General features: G+C 43.2%; 1 protein-coding gene and 1 long non-coding RNA gene across 6 annotated transcripts in view; both read right to left on the bottom strand.

Moving 5' to 3' along the window:
• Positions 1–13,865, bottom strand: part of RNF216 (ring finger protein 216) — a 106,790-nt gene that overhangs the window by 83,913 nt on the left and 9,012 nt on the right. For all 5 annotated transcript variants that reach the window (XM_084763900.1, XM_084763903.1, XM_084763904.1 and 2 more), the window contains exons 2-3: positions 7,982–8,103; positions 521–651 (exon numbers count right to left, since the gene is read on the bottom strand). In XM_084763900.1, the coding sequence (XP_084620026.1) occupies positions 521–651; positions 7,982–8,048 (198 nt within the window). In that variant the 5' untranslated portion in view covers positions 8,049–8,103. The remainder of the gene's footprint in view (positions 1–520; positions 652–7,981; positions 8,104–13,865) is intronic.
• Positions 3,099–6,910, bottom strand: LOC311587295. The gene is made up of 2 exons (XR_014775812.1): positions 6,830–6,910; positions 3,099–3,585 (listed from the first exon to the last, which is right to left on the bottom strand). It is a non-coding gene; the product is annotated as an uncharacterized lncRNA (long non-coding RNA).

Here is a 13,865-nt window from a genome sequence, read left to right as displayed (position 1 = left end):
GCCCCAAAAAAACACTACAGTAAAAGTTTTTAAAAAGCTTTAACTTTTTTATTTGTATATTCAAAACCATAGATAAAAACTTATAAACTATTCTCATAAAGCCAGCATCATTAAAATGTTATCAAGAATAGCATGGGTGGGACTAAAGACACCTGAGAACTATAAAGGAATTAAGTTCTATATGATAGTAAGGCACATCATATACAATAATGGCTAAAAAGTGAGCAATAAAATGCTCATAGACAGTGGGGTGCAGTGGCACACGCCTTTAATCCCAACACTCAGGAGGCAGAGGCAGGTGGATCACTGTGAGTTGAGGCCAGCCTGGTCTACAAAGTGAGTCCAGGACAGCCAAGGGTACACAGAGAAACCCTGTCTTGAAAAACAAAAACAAAACAAACAAAAAAGTGCTCACAGACAGAGCTAGGGTACAGAAACAGACTACATACAGTCTAACGTGAAGGAAACAAGAGACCGATGGGAATGGGCTGCTCTCTATAGGCAGTTTGAAACTACTCACTTCTGTCAGGATGACATCATCATCCAGGTCCTCCTCATGTTGCTCAGTAGCGGGGGTAACCAGCATTGGAATCCCTTCCTCATCAGAGGAGTCAGATATGGTGATGGGCCCATCTCTGACAGTCAGCCATTCTATAGGGAGGTAGAAAACATGATCACTGTGGGGCCAGCATGAGCACATTCCATGCCTACACTCACCCTTGACTCCAGCCTTAAGCCATGTTCGGGGCTACTAACAGTTACCTTACCACCTCAGGTGCACACAGACTCAAGCAGCAAGAACTGTTTCCATGTTGATTTTTGCCATTGACATTGAGAGATGCAGGACAGAAGGCTCAAGATATATCAACTTTTCCTTATGTTCGGTTGGAGAAATCTGAAGGTTTTTTTGGTTGTTTGGTTGTTTTGTTTTATGACAGTCTTATGCTATAGCCATGGGTGGCTGGCTAGCTGGTTTGGTGTTATGTAGACTAGACTAGCCTCAAATCCCTAGCAATCCTCCACCTCAGCCTGTTTGTTTTTGGTTTTGCTTGTTTATTTTTTCTCTGAGTAACAGCTCTGGCTGTCTTAGAACTTGCTCTGTAGCCCAGGCCTGCCTCTGCCTCCCAAGTGCTGGGATTAACTGCCCAGCCATCTTTGTTTTTCAAGACAGGGTTTCTCTGTGCAGCTTTGGCTGTCCTGGACTTGGCTTGTAGACCAGGCTGGCCTTGAACTCACAGAGATCCATCTGCCTCTGCTTCCTGAGTCCTGGGATTGAAAGCATGCACTACCATGCCCAGCCACCTCAGCCTTTTGGATACTAGGAATATAGGCGTTTAATGTGTTTGTAGGAATCTTTTTAGGGCCTGGAGATGGCTCAGAGGTTAAGAGCACTGACAGCTCTTCAAGAGGTCCTGAGTTCAATCTCCAGCAACTACATGGTGGTGGCTCACAACCATCTGTAATGAGATCTGGTGCCCTCTTCTGGCTTGCAGGTGTACATGTAGGCAGAACACTGTATACATAGTAAAAAATAAATGGAGGAGGAGGAAGAGGAAGAAGAGGAGGAGGAACAAGAGGAAGAATCATCATCATCATTTTAGTTGGGTGCATTCGTACGACCATGAGATTGCAGCACCCAGGAAGATAAGGAGGTCAAGGCCATCCTCTAGGCATATAAAGTTATAGAAGCCAGCCTGAAAGAGTGAGATGTTGCCTCAAAAAAACAAATTCTCCTCAAGCCAACTGCAATTTTTTTTCATACATGAAATTGTTTTGTTATTCTACTGTCATAGAACTACCAGTGTCTTTAGAGACACTCCATGTTTACCTTGTATAAATGAAAGACTGTTTAAACAACCACAACTGAAAGAATTATTAATCAAAAATAGTAATATATTCACTTAAGATTTAAAAATCAGCCTACTTTTGCACATAAACTATTTAAGCATAATACTTAACATCTATCATGCAATCACTCATCTGGCATCTATGACTAGGCAATTTAACCTGCCTGCTCTCCCTCTCCCCACCCCACAGGGTTTCTCTGTGTAGCCTTGGCTGTCCTGGACTCACTTTGAAGATCAGGCTGGCCTCGAACTCAGCAATCTGCTTGCCTCTGCCTCCTGAGTGCTGAGATTAAAGGATGCGCCACCATGCCCCGGCACCTGCTCTCTTTTAAGTGGAACCACGGCTAGTTAAACCCAAAGAGCCAGTCCTGCAGGTGAAGAGGGCTGTTGCTCTCCCTAGTCTGTGGGTATGTGTGGATCCATCTGTGGAGACTGTTTTCCCCATTGTGTGGGGCTGACATCTGATCTTAAATCTTTTCTTATAGAAAAATATTTCATCGCTATTATTTATTTGACTGGGGAGGGGGGCCACAAGCCCTTGTCTGTGAAGGCCAGAGGTGGAATATGTGTGACCCTCAGTTATTATTTTCTACCCTATGTTCTGACAGTTCTGACACTAACCTGGAATTCTCACTATTCAGTCACAATGAACAGCCAGAGGCCTTGGGAGCCCTCCTGTCTCTGAATCCCAGTACTAGGAATACAGATATGCACTGCTGTGCCTGGCACTCCCCCTCCTGTGCAATAAATAGATCTTTGTGGTGCGTGGTAACACATGAGTTCCTGTGTGAGACTGACACCAGGCACATGTATTATGACACCGAACAACACTCTTGCTTTCCACCTTGTCCAAGTTCTCTTGTTCATTGCTGTGGTCAGACTAGCTGGCCTGCAAGCTTCCAGACATTCTCCTGTCTCCACCTCCCATCTTGCTGTAGAACCACCAGGGTTATAGACATGCACTACCATGTTTAACTTTATGTAGATTCTGGGGGATGGAGAGGGGAAACCAAGCTCCTGCTCAGCAGTCAATTTTGCTCACTGAACCATCTTCCAGGGCTTTGTGCCTGCTAGATAAGAGCACTATCACTGAGCTGTATCAGTAGCCCTAATTTTGTTTTTGTGTTAGTCTTTCCTTTTAGACACGGTCTTACAGTGTAGTTGAGGTCATCCTCCTCAAAGGCAGGACTTCTAACTTTACAGATTAGTCTTGGATGGCTGTGAGTAGGGATTCTTCTGTGTCTGGCTTTCTTGCAAATCACATGATTGGGATACATCCATATTGCTGTGATGACAGTTCTCTTTGCTGCATGTTAATAATTCAGCCCTCCCTTGACGGACATCGGAGTTGGTGCTAATATGGGCTATTTTGGATACTGCTGTTATGTACATGCTTTGGTGTGCTCATTTCAGTTGAGAACATTCTAGGAATGGAAATGCTGAGTCACGGGGTAAGCATATGTTCAATCTTAAGAGACAAACTGTATTGCTAAGTTGATGTAACAGAGACACACAGTCTGCAAGGCGGTACTAAGTATCAGGACTTTAATATTTGCTGGTCCCTTACTTGGACTCTCATTCCCCGGCTTTACTTGATATATAATACATGCGTGTGCGTGTGTGTGTGTGTGTGTGTAAGGCCTTAAGTTTTCTTTAAAACATGTATTTTCATTGTTATGGATTTATCTGAAATTTATTATTTTTTTCTTTGGTTTTTTGTTTTTGAGACATGGTTTCTCTGGACATCCCTGGCTGTCCTGAAATTTACTCTGCAAGCCAGGCTGGTCTTAAGCTCAGAGATCCACCTGCCTCTGCCTCCTGAGTACAGAAGGTGTATGCCGCCACTGCCCAGTCTGAAGTCTATTCATATATTCCATAGACACAGGGGTTTTCCAATAAGAACTTGTGGGGTTATAGAGATGGCTCAGCGATTAAGAGCACTGGCAACTCAACCAGAGGTGCCGAGTTCAATTCCTTGCACTCACAGGCTCACAACTGTCTATAATGGGATTCAATGCTCTCTTCTGTTGTTCAGTCATACACGCAGACAAAATACCCAAATAATTTTTCCCCCTGAGACAGGTTTCTCTGTGTGTATCCCTGGCTGTTCTGGACTAACTCTGTAGACCAGGCTGGCTTCAAACTCAGAGATCCACCTACCTCTGCCTCCTGAGTGCTGGGATTAAAGGCGTGTGCCACCACCAGCACCACCAGGCCAATAAATAAATCCTAACATCAACAACACCTTATAATTGATTTATGTTCTAATTCCAATATGCTGGGCCAAAGAATTCTAGAGAAAAGTGTACTATGGTTCCATTTAAAGGAAACTGAATAATGGCATGAAGTAGACTAGTGGCTTTCTGAGGTCAGGATGGAGTGAGCACTGCAAAGAAACACAGGAATCTTCACAGGGTCGCAGAAATGATCTGGTCACAATTCTAAGGCTTTTCAGAACTCTTAAGAAGAAAAAATTGGCTGGATGTGGTGACACATGCCTTTAATGACAGGGGAGGCAGAGGCCAGCCTGATCTACAAAGCAAGTTCAGAACAGCCTAGGCTGCACCTTGTGTTGAAAATCAAATGAACAAACAAAAAGAGTAAGAGGAGGAGGAGGAGGAGGAGAAGGAAACTGCCCTCCCAATACGTAAGATATTTGCATAATAAAAATTGCTAGGCTCACAGAGACTGAACCAACAACTGAAGAGCATGCATAGACTGGACCTATACCCCCTACACATATGTAGCAGATGTGTGCATGGTCATGGCCATCATGTGGGTCCCCTAACAAGAGGAGTAGAGGTATCTCTGACTCTATTGCCTACCTCTGGAAATCTTGCCCCTAGCTGGGCTGGGAGAGGATGTGCTTAGTCCTGCTGCAACTTGAGGTTCCAGGATAGGTTGGTAGCCCTTAGGGGCCTCCCCTTCTTTAAGGAGAGGGAGGGAATGGGGCCATGAGGGTGGGACTGGGAGGAGAAAAGGGAAGGGGCTGGGATGAGGCTGTAAAGTGATTAAATAAAAAATTTAATAAAATAGGCGAACGTTGTAGCACACGCCTGTGATCCCAGCACTCTAGAGGAAGAGGTGGGCAAATCGCTGTGAATTCAAAGCCAGCCTGGTCTACAAAGTGAGTCCAGGACAGCCAAGGCTACACAGAGAAACCCTGTCTCAAAAAACCAAGAATAAATAAACAAGTAAATAAATAAGACAGTGGTTAAAATGTTTAAACAAAAAGCTAATAGAGAGCCGGGCGTGGTGGCGCACGCCTTTAGTCCCAGCACTCGGGAGGCAGAGGCAGGTGGATTGCTGTGAGTTCGAGGCCAGCCTGGTCTACAGAGCGAGTCCAGGACAACCAAGGCTACACAGAGAAACCCTGTCTCAAAAGACAAAAAAAAAAAAAAAAAAGCTAATAGAGCTGATATAAACCAACCAACTCTACACAACTGACTAACACCCTTACAACAGGTATGGTGTGTTTATTTTTACTGAACAAAAAAATACAAATAAATACAATAAAAAATAAATTTCCAAAGTGAATAATTTTCCAAAAGAAAGCAGATGTGTTATATATTGATCTATGTATATTTTTTGACACGGTTTTACTGTGTAGCTTTAGCTGTTCTGGAACTCTCTATGTAGACCAGGCTGGTCTCAAAGTGACAGAGATTCACCTGCCTCTGCCTCCTGAATGCTGGAATTAAAAACATGTGCCACTACACCCAGCCTAGCAGTTGTTTTTGAAAAAAACTCTGTTCAATTGTATTTAAGGCCCAGTTTTAAATTTTCAATATTAATTCAATATGCATGTCCAAACGTCAGAAATGAGCATGTATACAAATTTCAGCTAAGATTTCAAATTTTCTGAATCACTACAAGCTAGGACTACAGTATTATCAAAATCTTAAACTGCGTATTTCTATGGTACCTATAATATGTATAGTCTGAATGATTCTCTTTCCCCTAAATTTACTCACTTAATAAAATTTTTTACACTTCAAATGTGCTATGGCAAATATATGACTTATTTCATAATATGGGGGGAGGAATCACCTTCACAACCATAAAATATGAAGAGAAAAAAACAAAGCTACCTTAGCCTCTACATGGAATTTGTACTCATAAGAAATGAATATTGTTGGGAGGCAGAGGCAGGAGGATCGATGTGAGTTCGAGGCCAGCCTGGTCTACAAAGTGAGTCCAGGACAGCCAAGGCTACACAGAAAAATTCTGTCTCGACGCCCCATCCCAACAAAAAGTGAATATTGTTGCATCATGGTCTGGTGCTTTGTATTTAATTGTTAATTGCTTGCTGCTGCCCATCCCCTACCCCATCCCCACATCCCTGAGACCTTGATTGTTCTACCAAGAAACCCTCTCATGTATACCAAGTGATGCTATGTGACCTTGCCTCCAAATTATCCCTGATTGGCCAATTAAATGCCTACACAGGAGCAGGGCAGAAGAGAAGTAGGCGGAGCTAAGGTTTGAGGGCTTAGGAGCCAGAGGGTCACAGGAGAAAAAGGAGAAGAAAGGAACAAGTTGCCATGGGTTAGAATAAAAAAGAATCACATCGTCAGAAGCTGGCTCTGAGGACTGGCATGGTGGAGAGAAGCAGCCCAAATGGAGCAGGTCCAAGTATTGATGGGAATTTTGACTGGGATGTGTGGCTGGGAAATAACAAGGTAGCTTAAGGGGTTAAGAGCTGCCCAGCCTCAGTGGTGGCGCTTGACTTTAATCCCAGCACTTGAGAGGCAGAAGCAAGCAGATCTCTGAGGTCGGGCCAGCCTGGTCTACATAATGAGTTCCATCACAGCCAAGGCTACAAAGAGAAACCCTGTCTAGAAAAAACAAACAAACAAACAAAAGGCCAAGCATGGTGGCACATGCCTTTAATCTTAGGACTTAGGAAGCAAAAGCAGGTGGACCTCTGTGATTCGAGGCCGGCCTGGTCTACAAAGTGAGGCCAGGACAACCAGGACTACAAGAGAAACCCTGTCTCAAAGACAAAAATAAAACAAATCTAATTGGTCTTTTACTTCTATAACAGCAGGCTAAAAAAATCTGCTGCAATACTGCATTTTCGGGTGTATAAGATGTCTGGGCATATAAGACAACCCTGTCCCAACTTTTCACTGTATAAGACTACCCCTCTTCCAATGCACACCCTCCATGCTCAGCCCTGAGTGGAATATGAGGGTTCTGGTGGAGAGCCAATCGCACTCACATTCTCCTCCTCGAGGTACAGGAACACGTGTGCAGCTTGCTCCTCATGGGGAATTGGCTGTGGCATCCCCCAATATATGCTCCAGCATACGAAGCAAGCTGCACCCCGGCGTATAAGATGACCTCCCCCCCAGCTTTGGCATGGATCTTTCAGGGTTAAAAAGTCGTCTAACATGCCGGAAAATATGGTAATTGTATGCATTAATAGTAAATATTAATAACATTTGCTAACATAATAAATTAAGGATTCTCTTTATGCATGAATATTAATTTTTAAAGACCAAATATAAATAAATGTATTTGACAGAACACTCCACACGCATATAGGAAACGTCATGGAAATGCAGGTACTCTTCTGTTCTTTGTGAATCAATGGATTATTTTTTATTTATTATTGTATATACAATGCTCTGCCTGCATGTATGCCTGCACTCCAGAAGAGGGCATTAGATCACATTATAAATGGTTGTGAGCCACCATGTGGTTGCTGGGAATTGAACTCAGGACCTCTGGAAGAAAAGTCAGTGCTCTTAACCTCTGAGCCATCTCTCCAACCTCGAATCAATGGATTTTTTAAAAATGTTAAAGCCTATAAGACAAAGAACTATGTCTTAACATTCTTAATGATGCTAAGCCAGAATCTTGCAGCAAAATAAATTATTTTAAGATTGAGAATGCCGGGCTGGAGAGATGGCTCAGAGGTAAGGAACACTGGCTATTCTTCCAAAGGTCCTGAATTCAGTTCCCAGTAACTATAGTGGCTCACGGCCATCTATAATGTGACCTGATGCCCTCTTCTAGCCTGCAGTTATACCCGCAGGCAGAGCACTGTATACATAATAATAAATAAGTACAAAACAGGCTCATTTCAAAGCAGATACTGCCATCATACTAAAGGACAAACAACTTACCTTGTCCCCGGTGGCAATGAAAGTTGTTCAAGTGAATGACCTCCTCTTTGTTGTTTCCCTCTGCCATTTTCAAATTCAGATATAAACATATGCGATTATTAGTACCCAAACATGGTGATCATCTGTCCCGAAAGAGAGAAGACAGCGTTAACAACAAAAAGGGTGGTGGTGGTGCACACCTTTAATCCCAGCACTTGTCAGGCAGAGGCAGGCGGATCTCTGTCAGTTTGAAGCCATCCTGGTCTACAGACTCAGCCGCAGCACACTCAAAGCTACACGGAGAAACTGTCTCAGAAACTGAAAAACAAATTACTAATTGATGGATTGAAGTGCGAGGGAACTCAAGGCTTTGCATATGCCAAAGGTAATCAATAACTCTACCACTGAACCCACACAAGCCTAACATTTCATTGCAATAAAGATCTACAAATCTGAAAACTCATGAGATATACATCTCCTTTTGGCTTAAAAACATTTTTTGAGACAGGATCTTACTGAGTAGCACTGGCTGGTCTTGGAACTCAAGAGATTCTCCTGCCTTTGCCTCCTAGGACCTGGAATTAAAGGCATACGCCACCATGTAGTCTAGTTTTCATTTTTGAGATAGGGCCTCATTCCACAGACCAGGTAGGCCTTGAACCTCATTTCCAAAACACTGAGATTACAGGTCTGACCAGCTAATTTAAAATGACAAAAAAAGGGGGGTGGCAGGTGACCACAAAAAGCATGAAGCAATATTTTAGGCGCAAGAGAAACCGAGCTTGAAGAGGTAGTTTTATTACAGGAGTCTACTGCATGCATCTGTTGAGATGGACTGAACTGGGAATGGGTCAACCTGTACCCTCACCTGCTCATGTCACTATACATAGATCATACTCAAATGTAAAAGGACTTAAGGAGCGGTTAGTCAGAAGAGACAAACATTCTACCACTGAAGTGCTAGAAAATTCAAAATGATGTAATGCAGTGGTTCTCAACGCCCTTTGAGGGTGGGGTGAGATCAAAAGGGTGTTGCTGAAGACTATTGGAAAACATATTTACATTATGATTCATAACAGTAGCAAAATTATACTTATGAAGTACCAATGAAAATAATTTTATAGTTTGGGGTCACCACAACATGAAAAACTGTATGTAAAAAGTTATTTTAAAAAGATAATAGCAGGACTTTTTCCCCCGAGTTGTCACAGATACATTTACTGTATTATTTGTTGATCGACTTTATAGAGACAGATGCCACTTTAACATAACTGCAAGGACACAGACAGGCAGAAACTCATATTGCTGGCTGAGTATACTCAGGGGCCATTCCCTGTCAGGCATAGTATATATTTTACAACCTCAAGGACCAGGACTTCGCTCTCTGGGAATGGAGTGAGAGGGTCCGGAGGAACAGCAATTTGGCAGACTGCTGGGCATTTGCCATGGCACTGACAAGGCTGGTGGAGCCCTGAGCTGAGACAGGACAAGCTCACAAATGAGTGTGGGAGAGCAAAGCTAGAACTGAGGAGGACAGCACAGTGCAATGCCTGTATTAGCACATCAGCTTTCCACTGGTCCTCGCCCAGGCAGACAGACCTGAGAGACGAGGTGCAAGCTCTGAGACTTAGATCCATAGCTGGCTGACTCTGAAGTCCATTTTCCTCTGTACAGGAAATCACCTGAGGTGACATCTGTGCTATGGCTCAGAGAAATGGTATAAGGATGTTCATAATAAATGAACTGCCTTCACAGTAAAGTAAAAGAACAGGAAGAGTGATTGGGAGGGAAGGGAGGAGGGAGAGACAGACAAAACACCATATTCTATTTAACTTCCCACCATTCCTGGATGGAAGCACTAATATAAAGGACACTGATAACATGCCTATGTCATGAAGACCCACCTGAGCTAATATCAACTTCTTCTGTGATATCTTGCTTGCAGCCAATGAGGCCAAAGGACATTCTAGAACTCCTGCTGTTGCTATGGGCTCCAAATTCTTGGGGTTTTTGTTTTGTTTTGATTTGATTTTTTCCAGACAAGGTTTCTCTGTGTAACAGAGCTCTGGCTGTCCTGGACTCAATTTGTAGACAAGGCTGGCCTTGAACTCACAGTGATCTGCCTGCCTCTGCCTCCTGAGTGCTGATATTACAGGTGTGCATTGCTGGTTCTTAAACTCAGACAGGGTTTTTCTGTGTAGTCTTGGCTGTCCTGGATTTGCTTTGTAGACCAGGCTGGCCTTGAACTCACAATGATACCTCTGCCTCTGCCTCCTCCTGAGTGCTGGAATTAAAGGTGTGCGCAATCCCCACCCCCCACCGCTGATTCCTTTTCTCTTAATGAAACTTTTTCTTTCTTTCTTTCTTTTCTTTTTATTTTTTCTTTTTTGAGACAGGGTTTCTCTATGTAACCTTGGTTGTCCTACACTCTTTGTAGACCAATCTGGCCTCCAACTCATGTAGTTTTCCTGCCTCTGCCTCCCCATGTGTTGGGATTAAAGATTTATTTATACAGTATTCTGCCTATATGTGTGCCTTCAGGCCAGAAGAGGGCACCAGATCTCATTATAGATGGTTGTGAGCCACCATGTGGTTGCTGGGAATTAAACTCAGGACCTTTGGAAGAGCAGCCAGTGCTCTTAACCTCTGAGCCATCTCTCCAGCTTTAGCAGGGCATTTTGAGACAGGGTTTCTGTGTAGCTTTGGCTGCCCCAGAACTCCCTCTGTAGACCAGGCTGCCCTCAGAACTCAGGTAGAGAGGGTCTCTCTATGTACTCCTAGCTGGTCTCAAACTCAGAGATCCTCCTGCCTCTGCATCTTGGGTGCTATGATTAAAGATGAGTACCACCACAGGCCAGCAGTTTTGTGGTTCTAATCTCTACTATTATGACACTTTTAGGTATGCCTTTATTTTTCTCATGCTAAATAGTTGTATTTTTCAGTCAAGAAATAAATAACAAAATAATCCTAGCCAGGTATGGTAGCATATGACTTTAGTTCCTTCTTGGGAGGCAAATGCAGGCAGATCTCTGAGTTTGAGGCCAGCCTCACCTAGTGAAATCTAAGCCATTATCCAGTGCTAGACAGTGAGACTCTGTATCAAAATAACAGAAACAGTAGTCTTAAGCAGAGATGGGACTGGGAATTGCAAATGGCCCTGCTGATGGAAGCAGAACTGGTCCAGAGGCACAGCAGCTCTGCTGATACCTGATACTGTTGCTGGCAGCTCCCAGTGAAGGGCATCCAGGGGCACTACAAGCATTGTTAGTCTCCAGGTTCACTCAGATAAAGAAAAACCTGAGAGAATTCAGCAAACTAATAAAAGCCATTGAAGATGCCTGTTGAGTCATGAACACATTAAAAAAGAAAACAAAAGCTGGACATGGTGGTGCATGTCTGTAATCCCAGCAGTTGGGGAGGCAGAGGCAGAAAAACAAAAGGAAACAAACAAAACAACAACAAAAAAGAGTTTAAGAACCAATCTATAGTACAATAAATTAATTCCTTAAAATAGTCTAAGTTTTAGATATCCAATGACCACCTCAACTTCAAACCTTTTTCTAAGGCTGAAGTTAAAATCCTGTACAGTTATAAGGGCAGGGTCCTGAGGAGCTGAAGTATGAGCCTTGATCTTGTTTGAGACGGTAAGAACACAATTACAAACTAAAGTGAGGGTGCTGTGTGAGGCATTTTCTAACCACTTTGCCTGTATTAACTAGTCGACAATGTTCACAATCAACTGAGACTAGCCCTATTATTAACCTTACAGCCTTTCTTTCTGGCCATAACTCAGCATGTAGACCAAGTTTTAAATCAACTTGCATAAAACCACTGTTAAGAATGCAGACATAAAACAATCTTTTGATGGCAACAAAGAAAAAGCACAACACAGGGTTTTCTCTGGTCTATGAAATTTTCTCACCAAAAGTAATATTGGACAATTACTAGCTCCAAGGATGTGAGCAGGAGATATTACAGAGTGAGCCTGGAACATCTTGTCACTCAGACATCAAAACAGCTATCAAAGACCATTTGTCAAGATTGGTCTTACCAAAACTAGAAAACAAATCTTGGATAAGTTCCCAGTGACCCAAGATAGAACATTTTTTACCTTCAATAAGGCTAAGTATTGACTTAGCATGGAACTCTTCAGTGTGCATAAAAATTTAGAGTTCTTTACTGTGTATGGTGTGTGTTCACATGTATGTAGAGGCCAGAGGTGAACCTTGGGTGTCATTCCTCAAACACTGCCCATCTTTGGGTTTTATGACAGGTTCTCTCACTGAAAAGTGGGATTTGGCTAGGCTGGTTAGACAGCAAGCCCCAGGAAGCAGCCTGACTCCAGTTCCTCACGACTGGGATCTTTTTACAGAGTGTGGGGAATCAAGCAAGTCCTCATGCTTTAACAGCCAGCACACTCCCAACTGAGCGATCCCATTTGTTTAAAGGTCATGTTCAAACGATGACAAGCAATACACATTATCTAACAAATGAAAGCTGAGTGTGGTGATCCCAGCATTTGGGAAGCCTAGGTGAGAGAATCAAGGTTATCCTCAAGTACAGAGTGAGACTGAGGCCACTCTGGGCTCATTAGACCCTGTCTTTAAAAAAAAAACAAAACAAAGCTGGACGTGGTGGCCCATGCCTTTAATCTCAGCACTCGAGAAGCAGAGGCAGGTGGATCGCTGTGATTTGGAGGCCAGCCTAGTCTACAAAGCAAGTCCAGGACAGCCAAGGCTAACACAGACACACCCTGTCTCAAAAATCCAAAACCAAAACAAAACAAAACAAAAAACCAGCAATGAAAACCAAAACAGTGGTCTCTGGATGGTGGGGGAACACACCTTTAATCCCAGCACTCGGGGAGGCAGAAACAAGATGGATCTCTACGGGTTTGAGGCCAGCCTGGTCTACACAGTGAGTCCCAGGACACTCAGAGCTACACAGTTAAGACCTTGTCTCAGAAAATAAACAAACCTACAAAAATAAACATGCAAAATAAATCAATAAATTGGTAAAGGAGGTCAAATAATAGACATTCTCTTACTTTTTCTACATAAACTGTATCACTGGGTGACCAAACAGAGAAGTGGCAGCTGCTGCTGCTTCTTTTTTTTTTTTTTCCTTTCCAGTTTTTCAAGACAGGGTTTCTCTGTGTAGCCCTTTCTGTTCTAGACTCGCTTTGTAGACCAGGCTGCCTCAAACTTATAGCAATCTGCCTGCCTCTGCCTCCCAAGTGCTGGGATTAAAAGCGTGCGCCACCATGGCCAGCGGGTTTCTCTTCTTAACAGCCTTAGCTGTCCTAGACTAACTCTATGGTCTCGAACTACAGAGATCTGCCTGCCTCTGCCTCCTGTGTGGATTAGTGGCTTCTTTATAAAAGTATTGTAACTAAAACAAATACAATCTCAATAAAGAGATTCTTATTTTTCAGGCTTCAATGAACTGCTAACTCTACACAATACCACTGGCTACTAAAGAAACCTGTATAAGGACTTTCTTGTTCTTTCTGAGCTCTGGGCTGGCTGGTTCAACTCAGCTGTTCTGGCTCAAACTCCTCTCCCAGCTGACTTACTCAATCTGGCTTCTCTCTTGGCCTCTGAATTGCTCTGCTTGGCTTCAAACTAACTCCAGCAATCTTCTCTAATCTTCTGGCTTCTTCTCATTCTCTGGGTTGTTCTGTCTTCACCTGTTTCTAGCTTGTTCTCTCATTTAACCTCTCTCCGTAACACTGCTTCCTCCTCATTTTCTGGCTCATTCAGTCTCTCCTCTCCGCCCCCACTCCCCTCCTCTCTCTGTGCATTGTCCCATAAGTAGCCTCCTGATAGTTGGGCATATCTTATTCTGTCAAGTCTTTGTCACTTTTTCTGACACTCGACCTAGACATCATTTAAACATGGGCACT

The sequence above is a fragment of the Acomys minous genome (genome assembly GCF_964271855.1).
Source record: "Acomys minous genome assembly, chromosome: 16".
NCBI classification, from domain to species: Eukaryota; Metazoa; Chordata; class Mammalia; order Rodentia; family Muridae; genus Acomys; species Acomys minous.
Note: the sequence above shows the minus strand (reverse complement) of the source record. Positions and strands in the feature narration are given on the sequence as shown.